Source organism: Anoplopoma fimbria, chromosome 7, assembly GCF_027596085.1.
Source record: "Anoplopoma fimbria isolate UVic2021 breed Golden Eagle Sablefish chromosome 7, Afim_UVic_2022, whole genome shotgun sequence".
Lineage (NCBI taxonomy): Eukaryota > Metazoa > Chordata > Actinopteri > Perciformes > Anoplopomatidae > Anoplopoma > Anoplopoma fimbria.
Window position 1 is genome coordinate 10,702,566 of NC_072455.1, and position 21,605 is coordinate 10,724,170.

Below are 21,605 nucleotides of genomic sequence, written 5' to 3' on the forward strand. Positions count from 1 at the left end.
ATAAAAAATATCTATATTTATATTTAAGTCACTGAGGATAATAGCAAAACCTTTGTGCAAAAGTGAAGACTATTTGATTTGGATGCAGTAAACGCATCATCCGTGAATGATACAGTAACTCCAGGCTGTGAATTCTGAGGACATTAGAGCATCATGCAAGTTTTCTTTTTCTTAAAGTTCTACTTAGGATCATTCTTATTTATCACTAATTGGCTCTCTGCTCATGTCTGTTTTTTAATCTTTTTAAGCAACGCAAGAAAACATAGTGAGATCAAGTCTTTAAGTGATGACTCAGATCTCAGTATTGAACTTGCTGAGTACAATCGTATTTCTATTGACAGGAATGGCTTAACCTCAAAAAATAAGAGCCAGGTTGTCATCAACTTGGATTATCCTTTTAGTTACTCCAAAAAGATTGCAGAGAGGTACAACAATGGCACAAAATACAAAATAGGTCAAAACAAAACACATGTAATGTTAGATTAAGTAAAGCTTTACTTTAACGTTTGTGCTTGGGCGCTGTCACTAAGTGTGGGTGTGTTTTGTGTACCTGGCAGAGGGCAGGAGGTTCAGGACACTGTTGAGGACGTGGTGCAGGTCTGCGTGGCCTTGATCCACCAGCAGCACCACGGCATCGCAGCAGGCTGAACGCACCAGGGCACAGTCACTGCAGCACTGCTGCCATAGAGCCTCCAGCGCCGGACCCTAACACACAGCAACAACACACACAACTCAACATCTGGATCCAGATTCAGCTTAAAAAGTCCCATTAAATAGGACTTTAGCCTGTGGGGACTTATTCAGCTATTGATCAAGAAGGAACTGAATTTACTGTACGTCATGCTTTCCCAACCATAATCAGATTTATAAACAATGCATGTCAAACTAGAAGGTTCAATTAGTAGAGTTCAGATCTCTGCTAGGTGTGTCTGCAACGACTACTGCTGTATTGTGTGATTCAATGAATACAACCAGTGCTGTAAAGCTTTGTGAAACAAACTAATAGAGGTACAGCGGTGTGTGCACTGGTAGTTACAATAGCTGTAAGTGGTTAGCCAAACACACCGTCCAAAAATAAATATTAAAAGTGAGCAGCTGCCGAGAGGTACTCAGCAGTGTGTGTACTGGTAGTTCTGTTAGTGGTTAGCTAACGAACCGTCCAAAACTTTGAACAGGCCCTATTGTGCTATTTTCCGGGTGCATATTTTTATCTCAAGTTACAGTTACAACATGTTTACATGCGTTAATGCTCATAGTCCGCCTTGTTTTTCTCATCCTGGCTGTCCTGCAGCACGTCTTCTCACCCTCTCTCTGAAATGCTCCGTTGTAGCGCTTGCTTCTCCCTCCAGAAAGCAAAGTCTGCCCTGATTGGTCAGCTAGCCCGCTCTGTTGTGATTGGTTTAACGTTTCACATTTTAAAAAAACTCTTCCTCCGGAGCTCCAGCTCCGTCTCTCTCTTTTGTTGTTTGAGGGCCAAACTAGCCGGAAGGAGTTTTAAGTCACTTCCGTTACATTATGACCTCATAAAGTTACAGAAGTGAAGGAGAGAATTCAATAGAGCCGTTTCAGGCAGCTCAGGAACTTCTGAGGGGGAGGGTAACTCCTTTTAGGCGTGGACTTCAGGTTACACTCTACGGACCTTTTACATAAATATATATAACACACTAAAGGAGAGGGGGAAAAAGTGGAAAAGCATAATAGGGCCACTTTAACAGTCTGCAAACTGTTTTCTCCCACTGTGTCTCTGGTCTCAGAGTAGCAACTGGGAGTCGGTGATGCACTCAGAAGTGCTATCACTAGCAGCCCCTAGCGGCCGGGAGCCAGTAAGGAGTAGTGAGAGAGGACTCAGCAGGCAGGCAGCGGCAGTACGAAACAGCTATAAAAGGTGTTTCAAGAAAGTGCGAGTCACAGCAACCAGTAGAGGTCCTGCAGCTCATAACCGGTCACCCAAGATATCAGGCAGTTTGCTTCAGAGGAGTGCAAGATTAGCCGTGAAGACATGGACATGCACAGTCACAGATGCACGGAGTAACACGGTCAAACACACGACTGAACACTTAACCAGTGGTCGTTGATCTATTATTGGTCCAAAAGATCCTGATTGGAGCCTCCTTAATAGGCATAAACTACAACCAATGAAATGATCAGATGTTTCTGACACACCCCATCCCTCCAATCAAATAGTCACCATTCTTTTAATGACTGAAAGCTGGTTAACAGTTTCTAATGAAACTCTTACTTTGTTACCTCAGGCCCATGCGTCATGTTAAAAACAGGAAATACTTAACTTTCAGCAGTAATGTTGCCATTTCAGTAACTCACCTGGGTGGAGGACTGTGCGATTTGTCCATTTTTCTCCTTTAGCACAGCAGCGACAAGATGTCTCACCGTCTAGGAAACAATGTAATGTAATGTTTTTTTAGTTTGATCTTTCTGTTGGTTTTCTAAAAAATCTTTTCAGTCCCTTCTGTTGGTCAAAAGGTTAGCACCTGGTGTAATTCTTTCCCATTGGTCAGAACTTGCAGCCTAGCTCACTCATTGGCTAACATGACAAAAACGTTGGCATGACGGCTGAACCGCCAGTTTTCATCACAATGACAGTTGAACATCTTGGGAAATACAATTATTTCCTTTCTTGCTGCACATGAGATGAGAGGATTGATATGTAAAGTACAGAGCTGTGCCTCCACTCCAATACATCCATTAGTACATTTCCATGTAGGACACTGTGCCCACTATGTTCTTACAAATATAGACAATTTCATTCATTGACTATTATTCTGATGAGTCAGGAGCTTACCTGGGCTTGTATGACGGGGCTGGGGAAGTTCAATCGTATTTTCAAACTCTCCATCATTTCTGCTGGTCAAGCCTTAGAGAGCAGAAAGAAACTCCATTAGAATAAGTGAACTAAACTTAATGAAAGTTAACAGTGTTAGAATTCCCTTTTATTTAACTCAGGAATATCATGTCAGTAGGTGTTGATGTCGACCTTGGAAACAAAAGTGATGCTGTGAGCCACCTGTTGCTTCATAGCATTAACAGGGACGATGACTCCAGGCAGAAGCACTGCTTGGAGGTATTCAGGGGCCGACCCCTTTGAAAGACGACCCTGGCCATGTGTTATCAAATTATTGGCCTGCAGCCACCACATGATTTTGCATTAAATTATTCACAGGTTATCAGTTTACCCATCCACTCACAAACTCACACGTGACCCATCTCAGGTTGTGTCATCAGGCCTGACGATATGCCGTCCAGGTGCTGACCGCCAGCTGTCTGAGGCCTGCAGACCACAGCTGCTCTCCACCACAGAGCTGGTTAACTTTTACAGGTCAATATTCCAGATAGCAGCTTTTGAATAGGGCTGGCTATAGATATACATTTTTGTGGTACTGCTGAGTATCAAAAACTCTATTTTGGCTCTGAATGGTCAGATTGTAATCTGGTTTATCAGAGATTTCCTTCTTTAAGTTAAAACTCAAACTGATTTCAGAAAATGAATACTTCTGAAAACTAGTTTAAATAGTTAATATTGACTAGTTTCTTTGGCAATGCTTGTCTTTAGGCAACATTTAACGCTTGAGAATGTTGTCTCCTTGTTAAATAAAAACATACATATTTCTTCAGGTTTGCTTCTTTCTTTTTTTGAGTATCATTCTGGTGTCTGTGCTATGTGTTCATTGTTATACAAGCAGAAACATTTTTGAATGCCTGTAATATTTTGTCCTCCACATATTATAGGTTTATTTGAAATATCTGGAGTAAAAAAAGCAACTTATATTAAAAATAAAAAGAAGTACAAATAACTTCAGGTAGAGTTTCGTTCCGTTAATCAATATCTGTAAGCCGATATATTGGTTTAACATTACTTTAAACACAGGGGACACGAGCCCCCCCCCCCCACCACACACACACACACACACACACACACACACACACACACACACACACACACACACACACACACACACACACACACACACACACACACACACACACACACACACACACACACACAAACAGACACCCAACCCAGCCCCCTGCGGTTATCTAACTGATAAGCCAGCCTGCTGTGCTGACTGTCCTCCACCCTGCTCCTGCTCTCTCTCCACTGGCTCCCACTGCCACTCAGCTCCATGGCCACATGAACAGGTAGGTGCTGCTATACAACAATACTGACAATTAAGGGATAATTGACTGATGTTTGTGGACAACGATGCTGCTAATGATGGAATATCTACATGTATTTCTAGCATACTTTAGCTTAATACTCTATAAAACGAGTCTGAGGAGTTTGACAGGAGTGTGGGTGGTAGAAGTTTACTTTTCAGTGAAACTAATTAAAATGACTCAGTCATCGCTTGTCATTGTTCAGGTGACAGCAATAATTAAGAAGAAGCTGTCTTCTTCTCTAATTTAAAGACAGCCGATGGTTAGCTAAACCTAAAAAAAATAACAGTTTATACACCAAACGGTTCCAGTGGTTTCTACAGCGTATGTACCTTACAGAGAAACAATAAGGGCTGGCCTGTACTGCTAGGTCTGCATTAGCAATAGAAGAGAGGACAATGCATGGACAGTGTTGAGCCAACAGTGCTTTATAAATGACCCCAGTGAGGCTTTACTGCGGGACGCTCCCCGCTGCAAACCGCACATGCCGGACAGGCACGTGGGACTTTGATGGGCTTTCAGGTGGCACAACACACACCCTTTCACGGCCATGTTAGAGGCCTGATAGCATACAATAGCAACACAGTCGATTGTAGTCTTTAACATATGACATCAGGTTGAATAAAGCTGATTGGTTTAGAGAGTCAGTTTGTCAATCGATCAAAAGACATTTGATCAACAAAGCACCAAATCTTCACATTTGATATTGAGAAGCTGGAACCAGAGGGTTTGTGTTTTTTTCCACAAACCCTCTGGTTCCAGCTTCTCAATATCAAATGTGAAGATTTGGTGCTTTTTCATTTCACAGTAAATTAATTGTTTGAGGGATTTGGACTGTCGACTGTTTTTTTCACTGTTTTGACATTTTATAAGGTGTTCAATAACAACTTATCATCACTAGCTGACTTTCTGAAAGCAATATATATATTTATATAAATCAATAAATACAGATATTACATTACAGTCATTTAGCAGACGCTTTTATCCAAAGCGACTTACAATCAGTAGTATATTACATATCATACACCCACTGATGACAGGCTACCATGCAAGGTGCCACCATCAGACTCTAACTAACATTCATGCAACATCCAGTCCACACCGATGGCAAGCCTTCGGGAGCAACTTGGGGTTAAGTGTCTTGCCCAAGGACACATCGACTGAAGCCGGGTATCGAACCACCGACCCTCTGATTGGAGAACTACCTTGCTCTCCACTACACCACAGCCGCCCCCAGATATATTGAGAGAGCAACCAGTATACATTACGACTAAATCTTTGTAAATGATTCTAAGGAATTAAATGATGCAGCTACTCCCACAAAGAAAGTTCAAAATAACTTCACGAAAATGTTACATAAACAGTAAAAATATACACTAAGTTACAATACAGCATCAGAAAAACAAATTTAGAATTTAGCTGCTAATAAATAGAAAAACTACAAAACTTTTGTTTTAGCTTTCATTTCCAGGAACCCTGTCTCCATTTCCAAAAAAATAACCAAAATCAATGAGTTTACAGATCAGTCAGTAAACACTATTTTGGAAAGTGAGGTTGCAGTTAAATTTCTAAAACATATATGTGTTAATCCCATAAGCACAACTAGCCAAATAGAAACTACTGAAATATTTTGTATCCTGACATATTAAAGCCACCCTGCTGAGTTCTTGACCTCTAGTAGTGCCGTGCAGCTATGTGTTTATGAGCAGGTGACCTGATAGCATAGATTGTGTATAAACATGGACAACAAAAAAATATGAACCGGCAATAAATAAAATAAATAAAACCCTGCCTCCCCCATGACAGCGGAGGGGACATGAGGCAAACAATAAATTCAAAGCCCACGTCAAAAACAGATTTTTATGTTTTATTTTTTCTTAGAAGTTACCTTTTAAAAACGTATTTAGTTATATAAAAAGGGGTGTGGCTCAGAATGAGCTTTGGTTGACAGCTGCTCTCAAAACTCTGCGTCCAGGGTGAGCTGAGCATTTCCTGAAAGAAGACACTTAATTTGTAATTCACTGTTGTTATTCCTAAAACCAGCTGATGCTGCAGTCTACTGTTCTTTCAGATCCTCTTAAGGTCTTCTTTGCATCTAGTATGTTAAGTTAGAACCATACAGTCACATGTTAGGCACCAAAAATACACACAATGCATTTTGGTGGGGCACACCGATGATGATGATCCGATTTTTGGTAAATTTATCCTTTGACTGGGCTGTTCGTTAACTTTGCAGACTTGTCTTTTTTCTGTTGGGGTGAACTATTGCAAGTGGTTAGGGAGTAGTAGTTCCATTTTAAAACTATCTTTAATCATTCCATTATTTGGCCTATAAACTAGGTTAACTAAGCTGGTTAGTACACTGTGGTACAAACCTAAATTGCAAGTGTGTTCAAATAAATTCCCATGAATATATATATATATATAGAGAGAGAGAGGGAGAGAGAGAGAGAGAGAGAGAGAGATTGAATGACACTGATATTTATTTCTTTGCCACACTAAATAGTCTTAAAAAGTTTTAACATGCAATCAGCAGTCATTGCACAAAGAGCTTTAAACCTTGTCTGAGATTGTGAACTACTAACCAAACAGAAAGCCATGAACAATGCAAAACTTTAGAAGGATACTCTTACAAACTAAAAAAAAAAAAAAAAAAAAAAAAAAAAAATGCATTTTTAACATAGAGTACTGTGGTCTTTATACTGCGATATGTATAGCTGTTATATTCAAGTAGAATGATTACTGCTGTTTTGAACCATTACTCAGTATTATAGCCAATTAACAACAGCATCGAGCAGGTGTTACATCTGGGATTCTGCCGCCACCCTCAGTGTTGCGTTTTAGCAGCACGTCAGTGTTTGTTTACATGCCGTTTGGATTGATCAGATTCGTGCCGAATTAAAGGACGCTTTCTATTTTGTCAGAAAATGCTTTGAGTCGTGTTTCGTGCATTACAATATTTTGATATTAAGATTGTGAACATAAAGATGACAGATTTTTAAATGGGCTTCACTGTATCGCGCTCTCTCAAGCTTAGTCGTGGTCCTGATGCTGGCTGCGTGTTGTATAAAACATGTAGGAGAACTTTAAAACAAACCTTTGTTGGACCAAAAGCTACTTAGTTATTATAATAAAAGAAAATACAACACACGATTGAAGTTATAGCTAGCTGGACCCGGCTAATATTAGCGACAATGAAGTCATAAACACAACAGCTGAACACATTCAATGCCGAGCATCGGTAATAATAAAGCCAAGAGGACTGTATTGCCTTCGGCAGTAGACTGAGCATCATATTAGTCTCTCGGTAAAAAGGTCAATAAAAGTTGTACATGTTGCTGCCATAACTTTACCTCGTTCATCCAGCATCCTGCGAAACGCTGCAAACCCTCATGTAACTACGGCGTGTATCGAGGTCCAAAAGCGACGGAGTCCGACAGTCACACACAGCCGCATAACCTTTCGCTACAAAACATTTTGTTATAACCTGAGTGTAACAATAAATACTTTAATGTTAACATAGCATGTTAGTTAGAATAGCGTGTTCGTATATAACATGTATATATGTGAGTTTTTTATTCAGTTTTAACAGCTGTGATAATAATTCCATCATATATGGACTGTAATGTTTCTACAGAGTGAAACATGGGGGCTGGCCATATTAAAATGAAACTATTATTTTTTCTATTGTTTGTTTATTAAATGTATTTATTTATCTAATTAGGTAAGTCCTAATGATTGCATTTTCAAGGGTGACCTGAGTAGGGATTTTAAACACAGAACACTATCAACCAATAATATACATTAGAATAAAATCTAAGTAGCAGGGTGTGATAGTTACATTTACATTTCAAATGTTTCCCCCAAAAAATTGCCTTATATCATCAAAATAGCTTGTAAAGTTGTGTCTCAGATATACTTGTTGAAAGTCAGATGTGTTGTTGTCACAATAACATTTTAATCGCATCAATTGTACATTAACCGTTCCATTAGACTGCTTTAAAAGGGTTTGAACATCTCGTATAAACTGTTAAAAATGCATCTTTCGCCAGTTTTCCCTTGGGACTTGAAGGCAAGATAATTACAAGATGGTTGCGCCCCGCTGATTGGAGGGCCGTGTGTCTGCTGTTCTCTTATTGGCTCTCTCCGTCTCGTGCTCTGTCTGCAGACCAGCCCCAATGGGTACGCCAAGCTGCGCGTGCGCTTTAACCCTAGGATCGTTAGGTTTGACGAATTGTGGAAAAGAGGTAACGGAAACGAGAGAGTTTTTCTTTCAAAGTAAAATAATGCAAGATAAGCGACAAGAAGGAAAGAATACTATGTAATTGAGTAAATTCTCAGGTGGCCTAATGAAACTGTGCTTTATCGTAATTCATCAATACTTTGGCCGCTAGCAATAAAGAGTATAAATGCAAAGAATCCATTTATCTTCTGTAAATAATTATCCTCCCAATCATGACTTGTTATGGGTTCTACCACCTGCATGATTAACCAGGGGCCCAGTATATCATAGACATGTGAAAACAAAATAAACCTTTATTGAAATAATAGTAACGTTACTAACTGCTGCAGATACACATGGCAAGTCAGCAACAAGTTTTGATTGGTAGACGATGCTAAAAGATGAACCACTGTTGTAAAGTGGCTGATTAATTGACTTACAAGAGCACTACATAAACTACAGTCAACAATGCTAGTCATGAGCGCAGTACTTCTAAAATCCTGGTCATGATCTTGAGCAAATAGAATCCAAACACCTTGTCAGGTCCATGCAAGATGGCCAAACGCATTATTTTAACAATCTGCAATTTAGGGAGGCACACTGAGAATGGCCGCAGTGCGGGAGTTTTATTTTGAAAAGTCCCTAGCGGAACTACTCAAAGGTATTGCGGGTAATTGACAGCCGGCGAGGCTTTGAAAGTCTGGAGTGTGACTTCAGTCCAGGAGAGACCATGTCCGCCGTCATAGGCAAATTGTATGCACCTCTACTCTCATTTAAAACTCATTCTCCATGAAATAACAGTGACGCGGGGCCTCAAGGATGGCCAACTCGGTGAGTAGCCAGTTGGAGGATTTGCTCGCCGGTCTGGCCCTAACGGAATATATTTTGGGACATTTTGCTGTTTTGTCACACCGGTGGATACGGTGTTTTTTCGGGTTTTGTTTTTTTTACTCCCGTAACGAGGATTTTCAAGCCGTACAGCTAGCTTGAGCCGATAAGTGCCGCTATGTCCTAATGGAACAGTAATACAAAAAAAACAACCCTCAGAATCCCGGCGTATTTAATATGTTTCGCCTCACCTACAAAAAAAACCGCTTTAGCTCATGTGTAAATGAAGGACATTTCCCAAATAGGTTACAGTCCATTCTTCAAATGGGCATAATGTTACACGCGGTGCATAAAGTAGCACGAAAATGGGGTAATATGTCAACTCAAGTTGTTTCCATTGCATTCTAATTGAACAGACATACCGGTATATATAAACACTGGGAGCAGATTGCATTAAGATAAAGTTTTTTGGGGAAATTCTAAGTGCTCCATGGGGGGGTTACATTCTATATAGATAATGAATGTACCTGTGTGCTTAAGCTTATACTTAAAAGTCGTGGATCAGATTCATGCAGGTGTTAACATTTGGCAAAAAATAAACGCTTCATTAAATTAGCTGGGTTTTTTTGTATTGAGTTCTACATGGTTCTATAATGAGCCGCTTTATAAAAGGAAAAACTAGTAAAAGGGTTTATTAAAATGCAGAGTTTGGGTTTTTTAAATTGTGCAGCATTGTATTCTTTGGATAGAAATCTTACATTCTGTCGAATTTTATTTTATTTTATTTTATTTTATTTACTGTATTTGTTTTTCAACTTTTCTTATTTTGGTTTCGTTTGGCAGGGTGCTGTTCAGGTCAAACTAGAACTCGGTCATCGTGCCCAGGTGAGAAAGAAACCCACCGTGGAAGGCTTCACCCACGACTGGATGGTGTTTGTCCGAGGACCAGAGCACAGCAACATCCAACACTTTGTGGAGAAAGTCGTTTTTCACCTGCACGAAAGCTTCCCCAAACCAAAAAGAGGTAAGAGACATCATCATTCTTTACTCTGCTTTGTTTTGGCCCTTTTGCTGTTTTTCTTTGGAACTATCTCTAACCCGTATCAGCATCAAGCATCCACAGTGCTCATGTGTCTGCATCAAGTCCCTGTGGCTGAAATCTCTTTACTGGGAGAGTAAATTGCTCAAATACATATTGTGGAGAAAAAGGTAGTGGCTTTTCTTTCTGTGAGCAGAAACAGCAGTGCATTGGATTGTATTACCTGTTGCAAAGTGTTGGTTCTATACAGTGGCAAAACGTTATGTGTCTCAGTGGACCAAAAGGAAAGCTTGGAAATAATGTTTAATGATGCAAAATGCATCATAGCGTTGCTAAATAAAAAAAAGTATTTAAAGTCAAGGTTAGACTGATAATAGGTGTTCATCATGAATTCAAGCAGTTTTCACTGCTAAAGAATGTATACACAAATGCTGCTTATGCAATTTTCCAGAGCCCAATGTGATCCTTTATCTGACCCCCCCCCAAAAAAAAAAAATCATATACGACAAAGGATCAAGTCCTGAACCTGAGATTCCGAAACCAGCAAAGTCTGTCATTTTTGCTTGGAAAAAAAACAATTAAAACCATTTCATCAATTATCAAATAATTTGCAGATTCATTTAAATTTGATAGCTTCATTGAATAATCAATGAATCACTGCCGATCTATGGAGCTGATCAATTCTGGGTTGCAATCCGGGTCAGTTTGCAGGATGAATCTGAAGTGCATCGTTCCACTACAGTGTAAATTAAAAAAAAAAGGAGACACGGCTATGTACATGCAACAGTTTATTCTGTGTAATCTCATGCTGTATTCTGATTGGTTGGTTTGCACAGTTGTAGCTGTAGTCACATGGTTTAAATGTAAGTACTACATTTCAGACTTGGTCAGGTTTTTGATGCAGCTTGTCCTTCAGCAGTATGTCACTGTTTTGGATCAAAGGCCAAAGTTTTTTGGGTTTTTTTGCCATGCTTCTCTCATGACTGTGTGAGCTTTCTAGTGGGAAGGCCCGAAGTCCCACGGTGTGTAAGGACGGCCTTTTAGTCTTTGTGGTCAATCATGCATCATGGCGTGTGAGCTAAAGGAGTCCTAATGGAGCATCTGGCCCGGAAGGGATCAATTAAAATCTCCTCTGCTTCAGGATTTTTTTTTTTTCACCCCACTTCAGCCCTTTTGTGATTTCAGGGGTTGTTGGGTGAGACTGAGGCTTGGCACCGGTCCAATGTTAAGTCGTCCTGTTACTCCTCATGTAATTACATAGTTACAGAGTCAGGTTGCACAGAGACATTTGATTTATTGTCCACCCTACCCAATAATAATTCTCTGCTGTGTTTTTCTTCATGTCCTTCTGTTAATTACGACCAATATGTCTGTCTGTCTACTGGTGCCTTTAAAAAAAAAAAAAAAAAAAAAAAAAAGTCAGCAATGCACGCTGGAAACATCTGCATGCAGACTGTCTGGATTTTCTGCAGTAATATGAGGTTCTGTACAATGAATGAATGAATGTATCTAGAGCTGCACTAACATGTCCTTTGTTTATCAGTTAAGCTGCCTCTTTTTCTTTTTTATTAGTGTGTTGTACAAGAAAATGGATTCTAATTAACTAATAACTTAATTTATGAATCGATTAGAGATGTCTCATGGTTCTCATGCTGATTCATGGGCTTTTCCACAGTACACATACAAATTAGGGAAACATAATACTTCATTGTTTGTACGTAACTGTCACTGACATTTATATTGTCTATTAGTGTAATCAGACTGAATATATCTTGTTGTTATTTGGAGATTCCCCGTTCTCTTTCTACTGCTCATCATGAGCCTCCTTATTACTGGCCTCTGACTCTATCAGTCAGTCTTTGTTGACAAACTGAATGGTTTGGTTTGTTCTGTTAGGGCTGAACCAATTAGTTCTGAAATCTTTTAATTCAAGTGTCAAAATATGAAGCGTGCAACTCTTTTGATAAGCACATTTTTGAATAGTTTTGAGAGAAAAAGCCAAGATGTCTCTTCCAGAGTATCCAATATGACTGATGCTTTCATTTAAATTGTTTGTTTTCTAGAGATGATATTTGAAGAAGTCACCTTGGACTCTGAAGAGCTGTGATGGACATTTCTTCCACCAGTTTCTGATATTTTACAGACAAACCAATGACTCGATGAATAAATAAAACAATCAGATTAATCAGTAATGAAAAGCCCTCACTTTTGTTATACAGTCTGTATAACTGTTATCCTTTACTCCTTTTTATAAAAACAAAAAACAGGCCTTTGTGAGTCTTTAAGATGTACATTAAACTAAACTCATATCAGTCTCAGATCAGAGTTTTCTGTTATCCATCAGGAAAATGTACATTTTCAAGATTGAATCTCTGCTATAAAGAGAAAAGAGAACAAAAACACATTTGCTTGTAAGAATCACTGAAATCCTCTTTTTCCTTTTGTCTGAACTCTTTGTTTTTAAACACTTATAATCTTCTAAAGTGGAAATGAGAGAATAGTATATGCTTTTGGAAGTACTCTCGATTTTTTGTTTCTGAGCACAAACCTGTCTCTTAATGAAATAGATGAATAATTAAAAATGTATTGCCATATAAGGTCAAATATGCCTGGACTCATGATGATGATGATGATGATGATGATGATGATGATGATAATGTTAGTCTTAAAGAAGAATGTCATTAGTTCACCTCACCTGCAAAGGCACAGAAGCTAAGCAACATTAATTAATCAATATTTTTTTAGCTGCTTGAACAGTTCATGTGATCCTAGAACCTTTTTCAGGGCTCAACATGAGCTGCTTGGAACACCTGCGTGCTCCGAGAGGCTGACGTGTAGAACATTAACAGCATATCACCTTGATTAATCACCAGCGCAGGAGATGAAGGACTTCAACTCTGTGAAAGGTTCTGACAGAAGACGCGTTTTGGGACAGACCCAGTGCTCACAGCTAGTTGGACATGTTCTAGTGTATTCATCTACCACAGAGCCTCCAGTCAAATTCCTCTCTGCTGATATGGAACCTTCAAAGCTTAAAGGTTCTCCTAAAGGCCTCTGATGACACATGAGCAGATGAGTTTGGCGTCATCCTTCTTTCTTTCCCCTGCCGAGTCCGATCTTGATAAATATGATCTGTGACTGGAAGACTGAAGGCCCGGAGCTCAGCAGCAGAACTTCAATAAGTCTCTGCGACGACACATAGCACAAGATACTTGCGCTTTTTGGTTGACAAAGGACTCAAACAATGAATAGATTTTCACACTGTTGACTATTCATTTTCTGTCGATTAATCAACAAAGGGACAGAGGATAACGTGTGTTGTACAGATAAAGTCCTCTATGGTGAGATTAAATTGAATTGATTTAATCCTTTCAGCAGCACTAACTGAGATGATGATCAAACAGAATTCACAGGAACAAGGACTGTGGTCCACAGATGGCCTTTACATATTTTATGATGACAAAAGACAGTTTTCATCCCCTAACAAGTGTGGTTTGTAGATGTAGTTTGGTGTAGCCAGGCTTGTGTTTTACACCATCAGTACCAACAGTCGTACTCTCTTCTTTTCTGCCGCTGTTTCATTTTGTCCATTTTGCAGCTATTGAAGTTTAAGATTACACTTCCTCACTTAAGAAGCTGTTTACTCACCTTCACGTCTCTCATGGTGACTCTCCATCCACTCTTAAACCAAATGGGCGGCGTTTAAACACGTCGTAAGCACAAAGTCAATCTGTCTAAAGGAATCGAGTGCTTACATTTGGCTGCTCCAAGTAGAATCATTTAAAAAAAAAGGTTGATCTGATCCATTTAAATACGTCTCCACCCATCTCCTCTTACATAACAGCAGAGGCTGATGGATGGAAGTCAGGTGAACTTCAGGATTCTGCGAAGAGCTCTGCGGCAGGAAAGCATTTGTTATGAGGACCAGAGATCCCCAACGGCCTGTCAGGATGTCAAAGACGGAGAGTTTGGTCATATTTTAAACTCCCCCTGTATACATGAGGAAATGCAGTGAGATCGGTCATGGCCACTTGGCCCACTGACGGGTTAGATTGAAGAGGCGTCTATTGTTGAGTTTAGTGTCAGTCGCGCTTTATTTGCTCTGGTAAAAAGATGCTGACAGGCTCACATGGCATGCTGATAGGATTTCACAAAGCTTCAGTTCTTCTTATCATCAGAGCTGCAGCCGTCAAAACACAGAAGCAGTCCGAACGAGAGAGCGAAGAGCGTAACTTCCTCCTACACTCTCTGTGATTTGTTGAAGCTGCCAGACAACACGTCAAGATTAATGACGAATCAGTCCGTGAAGCTGCCACCGCGCTTCATTATTGCCACGCGGTTAACGGGCCTTCGTTGCCACGGCGACGGCCCAGTGGCAATGCCGTTTAAACAAATGGAGGTAAAGGAGCTCTTTGGAAGCAGTGAAGGGGGCTGCTATTTTGGCAATAGGCGGCAGCGGCTCACGCTGCTTAAGCACCTCATTTGGAGCCTCGGCTGCCATTTAATCTACTCCGGAGACGGCGTCTGCTCAAAGGCGTTTGTGATATTTCAGGGGACTGTCACTTTTATGGACAGATGTAAGACAGTGTAATGGGAAAGAAATGGGCAAGCTTGGTGAAAAGAGCTTCACATTTGTGCTCTGCAGGAAAGATTCACAAGAGCCAAGGTTCTTTTTGTGTCTTTGGAGACCGAGGTGCTCTTTGTTAGAGAGGAGGAAAACCACATTTCTAGTGTGGTGGTGTTTCACATTGCCTTGTGCAAACCTACAGTATTCCAGTGTTAGAAAAGTTGGTAGTATTACAAATTAGGCCTGTTAAGATACACAAAAGCCACAGTTCAGTGTGTTTTTGGTTCAGCAGGAGGAACCAAAAAGTCATTTTTCCGGACAAATGGAAAACCTCAGTCCATCAGTGTCGTAGCTCTCACACTGACCCAGTGGAGGACTCCTCTTCAGCTGCAGATTGTGCTCATTTGTACTTTTTTTTTTTTTTTTTTAACCTTGGTACCGAGGTCACAGTTCAATGCACGCAGAATACATGGTATGTATGTGGATGCACGTAGGGGTGAGCAACATGTGCTGAGGTTAGCACAAACAGCTGATTGGCATGTGAGTCAGTCGCAGTATGGAGAGCACAAAATAACACACCAGAGCTGTACTCAACCCACTACGAACCGGGACGTCTGTGTAACGCTGCACCCGAAGGAGCATGGCCTCATGCATGCAAGGCAGTGTGTAATTCCTGGACAACAAATAGCTTCTGCTCATTTTGTACAGGGCAATGGACAATTTCTGCATGTTAATTCCTGAACAACTGCAGTGTGCACTTGTTTATACAGGGCAGTGGATAATTCCTGGACATTGGCAGCACGCCCCTGTAACTTATTATAAGATCATAACATCTCCCAAATGGTAGAGGCTTTTCCACCTCGAGTTTTAGACACTGCTATTTGAGCTGTACATCCAGAGGCAAACCCAACATGGCTTTGATCACAACTGTCCCACTGCCAAAGCTGTGGTCCTCGCTCTTTTGAATTTGTGTTCCACAAGTGCCTAGTTATAGTCCTAGTTAGAGGGCACAAGGTTAGTGTGTGTGTGTGTGTGTGTGTGTGTGTGTGTGTGTGTGTGTGTGTGTGTGTGTGTGTGTGTGTGTGTGTGTGTGTGTGTGTGTGTGTGTGTGTGTGTGTGTGTGTGTGTGTGTGTGTGTGTGTGTGTGTGTGTGTGTCTTATTCTTTTACAGGCACATCTGTTTAACAGCAGCAGCTCATCACCTGTGTTCCTCCCAATAGGGACGTTTGTTGTGATCTATTTATGTGATCCCATGAAAATGATTTGATGTATTGCTTGTTTAATGAGGACTTGCATACAGAGATGTAGGTCTTTACCCTGGAATGAATCACAGAATACTTCTGAAATAGCTTAATTATTCTGTGTTCAGCTTTGTCTCGTTTCTGCTCCTGTGATTTGGAACATTTGCACTATGAAGCTTTCTGAAGCTTCACGTTTACACCTCCTGTCTTGGGTTTTCCAAAAGGCCTTCTCCGAGACACAGAAATCACTTCCTTAGACTCACACTTACTCAGAGTATCTCCTTTCCTTACAGAAAGAGCGTTCTGTTCTGTGAGCCAGATTGGCGACAGTATAAGCCCCTTACATTGTACACACACACACACACACACACACACACACACACACACACACACACACACACACACACACACACACACACACACACACACACACACACACACACAGATTGATGCCTTAATGATTGGGCCAACATGTTAGCCTCTGGCCATCTCCCTGGCTCCCATGAAGCCTTTTAACTCCCCTCATGCTCCGCTCAGGCTTAATTTGTGGCTTGTGTGCACATACCACATAAGTCAAGTCACTGCAGTGACCTATACATCAGATTCACATCCTCGGGCTGAATGTGTCTCAGAAGCTGCAGTGCATTCCTCTGCTCTCTGCTGTGGCTTTGCTAATGTGATCTCTGATGATACCAGTATTGATATGCTTTCCTCTGCATGTGTGCACATGTGGCTCCTTTTGTCTTAAAAACAGTAACGATTAGTGAGGTCTGCCACATCTTTTCTGTTTTTCAGTCTACTGAAACTGATAATGTAAATTCACTCATTTGCCCAAAGAAATTCTAGAAATGAGCAGCAGCCAAATGTAATATTTAAAAAAATGGGGGTCAGCCAATAGCTCTGTTTGTATTTGTCAGGTGGTCAGGGACACAACTTCGATTGTATAATATATATTTTTTATTTTTCATTTACCTTCAGCCATTCACTCATTTTCACTGAACAGAGCCTGAACGCGTCATAATGTAACTGAACGGAACCTTCGTTTGTTAGCGATGCTGCCAACTTGTTTTCAATGCAAACAGGAATTGGTTGTTTACAATATAACATAATTAGAGATCTGCATCTACAAAAGCATAAATTATTGCAAATTTACTGAATATTGGCAGATAACGATAGCCAGTAAAACTTAATTTCACACTGTGATGGATTGTATAGTCTGTTACACTACCAGTGTGTATGCTATAGCAGCTGGTCTACAAGACTCGAGAAGTCAGTGGAAACCATCAAAAATTCTAAATGTTATCCTTTTACTTTGTTATAGTCATCTATAGTGTTTTTTTTTTCCTTCATAAAAAGTTTTATTGATGCTTAGAGGTAGTGTTAGGAAGTTATACAGATAATTATTCATCTCTAATATCTATTTTATATTTATCTGAAAACATCTCCTTCAAACAACTGGATTTATTCAAGATTCTTAACGTTATAATTTACCATTCCCCGATAATCATTTTTTTACTGAACAGAGCTTGAATGCATCATAATGTAATTGAATGGAACCTATGTGCTAGCCGTTAGCTTTCCTGCCACCGTTGGCTGTTTTTGTTGTTCACATGTAACATTATCAGGGATCAGCAAATAGAAAGCATTAATACTGATGCCCTGATCTCATATTTTCACTGAGTATTCGCTGATAACAATCGTTAGTAAAACTGTATTTCACACCATGATGGTTGAACTGTGTAATTAATCCTTGGTTCACATGCGTGCCGAACCCAGGGGGAGGATCCGTACGGATCAAGGATCCACAACGATCCGTTACACCACTAGTATCGGGGCAGTCCAGGCGTGTTGAAATGGATCTCTACCGGCTAGAGTACAGTCTGTCAAAATGAGTCCACTGTACTGTGTTTAGTAGTGTCGCAGCTATTGGGCTTGTTGCTTCTTAACGTTAACACTGGGAGTGACTTGATGGCAGTATGACAGGTTTGCTCTATACGCTTTCTGTAATCGGTTCCCACAAATCCAATGGAGTGAGACGTCTTTTCTCCAGAGAATTCCATCTCGTCAAATTACTGATTGTGGCCCCAAAAAAACTAGATCAGGACTCCCTCAATAGTTAAGATTATCAGAAAACTGGAACTTGGATAGGAGTTAGCTTTTTTCCTGACTATCTCTGCATTCTGCTCATTACTTCCAGTTTGAACTGGCCTATCAATAAACAGCAACAGTCAGCACGTTTACATGTACTTCAGTAACAGCTCTCTGCAGTAATGTGATTTCTAAAACACATGTTTTCTGTAAATAGGGCGGGAAGTAGAGCACCCTGATTTCTCCGGGGAAAAGACAAGTTCCTAGCCATGTAGACGAGGCCTGCAACTAACAATCATTTACAATACTGGTTAATACGCAGATTATATAGATTTATTTAAAATAAAATAATCCTTTATTAGTCCCACAGCGGTGAAATTTGCTGGATTACAGCAGCAGAGAGGATAGTGCAAACAAGAGACATAAGTAAAAAAACAAGATCAAAACAAGTATTATTAATAAGTAATAACACAGTAAAGAATAAATCGGTAAAAACTTTAGAAATCCACAATAACTAAAATATTATATAAACAGACAGAATCATTTTAGTGTTGCACAGTGGATTGCACAGACTTTTTATATTGCACAGATTTATATTGTCAGTTTTTAGTGATGTGTGGTCTACTGGGAGCAGAGATTGTTGTGCAGCCTGACAACAGCAGGAAGGAAGGACCTGCTGTACCTCTCCTTCACACACAGGGGGTGGAACAGCCGGTGTGTGACGGAGCTGCACTGTCCTGCACTTGGCCATCATCCTCCTGTCTCCCACCACTTCCACTGTATCTAGTGGACACCCCAGCACACAGCTGGCCTTCTTAACCAGTCTGTTCAGTCTCTTCCTGTCAGCTGTCGAGATGCTGCTGCTCCAGCAGACCACTCCATAGAAGACGGCTGATGCCACCACAGAGTTGAAAAAGGTCCTCATGAGTCTCCTCAGCAGATAGAGTCTGCTCTGTCCCTTTTTTGTAGAGTGCGTTAGTGTTGTCTGTCCAGTCCAGTTTATTGTTCAGGTGAACACCCAGGTACTTATAAGATTTCACAATCTCAATGTCCATTCCCTGGATGTTCACTGGTACCGGGGAGAGCGTTTACCCCGGTGGAATTCCACCACCAGCTCTTTGGTTTTCCCTGAGTGGATCTGGAGGCGGTTCCGCTGGCACCATTCTATTAATAGTTCTGTGGAGTATGCCAGTTTCTTGTGTGCATGTAAACTTAAAGAGTGATAATAGTTTGTGCTCTCAGCAACTGTCAACAGTTGCATGATTAGGATTTTTATTTTAAAAATCCATTAAGTGAAGTGTTTAAAAACCATAGTTTTTTTTGTTTTTTTTACTGCCAACACTTTTAACTACAGAGTATGACTGTGCATGTGAATTTTATTTTTTATTGTACATGCGTGACAAATTTAAATGGCAACACTAATGCACTGAGGATTGTTTCACCTCATAGGTGAAAGGATCATATATGTAAAGAGTAGTATTTAATGTGCTGATCCAGGATCTGCTCACCCAGGGGATCCAGGATCTTGGGGTCCAGTTCTACTAACACAAAACACACATCAGATGTGTGTGATCCAGCAGCTGAGACTGCTCTGAGATCAGTACAGTAGGGACTAAACATCGCCAGGTCGTATGTGAATGAAAGTAAATAACATTTTGGGTAAAAGGGTCCTGAGAAACCCCCCCCCCCCCCCCCCTCACAGTGTCTGGCAGAAATCAAAGAGCTCCAGGAATTTGCCAGTAATTGTTTTACGATTCCTCAGCAATCATACCTGCTTCTATAGCTTGAACACAAAAGAAAGCTGCAGGCCGGCTGCTGCTGCTGGCATGAAAGGACGGGGAAGGGGAGGAGGTGCAGATAGACCACCGAATAACAGGAACTGAGCCGTAAAGGCCGGCTCTCCCTTGGTCCAGTCAATGAAAGGAGGTAGGAGGAAGTGGTTTATTGAAGCACGGTTTATAAGGGCTGTCTAGTTCACCCTTTTGTCACTCACCCCTGCCATAAAACGTTTGTCTTTTATTTACAGAACTTCCACACACCAGCCCTGGAGGATTTGAGTCAGGAATCACTAAATGAGCTACGGTCGGTTAAATCAATGAGATAAATAGAGGGGAAATCCTCTACCACAACCAGCTGTAGCTGTTGCTCTACCAGTTTGTTACAGCGGCTTAATTGAATGTATTTGTCCATGGAAAGAGAATCCATTATAAGTAATTGTCGAAGTCATTTGTCTCTGGTTGCAGCCAGATCATTGCATGTACATACTAAATCCTGGAATGAATCACAGAATACTTCTGAAATAGCTTAATTATTCTGTGTTCAGCTTTGTCTCGTTTCTGCTGTCATTCTTTTCTGCTTTTCAGTGATCAACTTGTCAGTACATAACTTTGTTGCACAACAACAAACTAATTTAATTGTCCTTTAAAATCTTTGCTCATGTTTTATCATGTATTTTTTATATTCTATATTATAATATTTTAAACCAAGCATGCTGGCTGCACTATTCAGTCATGGAAACTGAAAAGGTTAAAATTGACTTTCATGAAGTGAAAACACACTGTGAAAGGGTTAAAGTTGTAAGAAGAAAACGTGGACAACTCCCATACTGGCCAACAAAGTGGAAGCGACCTGTCAATCACAAGGTTGCCGCTTGGATTACACCATAACGGCCATTATTATTAGGCGAGGATAGCTTGAAGTCAGTCGGCAAATGGGGGGCCAATTGGTCAACAAGAGGGTGCCCAGGACTGCACCCAGTTCCTCCCATAACAATAGCCAATTAATCGACCAGACAGATCAATATGTCAACCTCTAGTAGTGATCTATATAGTAATAGCTCCACAGTTACATCTTGTTGGATGGGTGGCTTTCTGAAAGAGCCCTTGAGAAGATCAAATGTCAGAACAAACACCAAATATGGTTCACAGAGAAGGTATTGGAGTCTGCTGGTAGCACCTCGTCCCACTGTGTGTGCTGTTTGTGGTAGGTGCTGCTTCACACCTATGTGGTATTGGTCTAGGATGTGCTTATTATGTATATGTATAATATATTTTGTTTCTTTTTTGACCAGTACACTTCTGTCTGTGCTTAACGTGTTGCTGGTTTGGGTGCCGGCGGGATAGGAAGATGATTCTGCCAGTAAAACGGTTTTGTTATTCCAGATCAGCCCCAGTTTAACCAAGAGAAGATATTTACCATGATGAGAAGTGAGGCGTGCATGCTATATTCAACCCCTGTTTAACCTTTAACTGCCCACAGACCTGCCACCTGTTAGGCCACTTATCTAGTGAGTCGGTTTACGACACAAACTTGAATGTTTCTTGCATTCTGGTCTGTAATCTCAGCAGATTAATCTTGACCACGTTTGTGTTCTAGGGTCTTGTTGTTAGCCGATTATTATGATGAGGTCGTTTGGGTCAGCCGAGAGTTCCTGAAGAAAACTATAGT

General features: G+C 40.6%; 2 protein-coding genes across 3 annotated transcripts in view; one reads left to right on the forward strand and one right to left on the reverse strand.

Moving 5' to 3' along the window:
- The window catches only part of focad (focadhesin), a 45,957-nt gene extending 38,356 nt beyond the window's left edge, over positions 1-7,601 (reverse strand). Inside the window, 4 exon segments of the mRNA XM_054600983.1 lie at positions 551-705; positions 2,323-2,391; positions 2,801-2,872; positions 7,527-7,601. Coding sequence (XP_054456958.1) covers positions 551-705; positions 2,323-2,391; positions 2,801-2,857 — 281 coding nt within the window. The 5' untranslated portion in view covers positions 2,858-2,872; positions 7,527-7,601.
- A 1,511-nt stretch (positions 7,602-9,112) lies between these two features.
- Positions 9,113-21,605, forward strand: part of mllt3 (MLLT3 super elongation complex subunit) — a 45,464-nt gene continuing 32,971 nt past the window's right edge. For both annotated transcript variants that reach the window (XM_054600988.1, XM_054600989.1), the window contains exons 1-2: positions 9,113-9,226; positions 10,067-10,247. In XM_054600988.1, the coding sequence (XP_054456963.1) occupies positions 9,215-9,226; positions 10,067-10,247 (193 nt within the window). In that variant the 5' untranslated portion in view covers positions 9,113-9,214. The remainder of the gene's footprint in view (positions 9,227-10,066; positions 10,248-21,605) is intronic.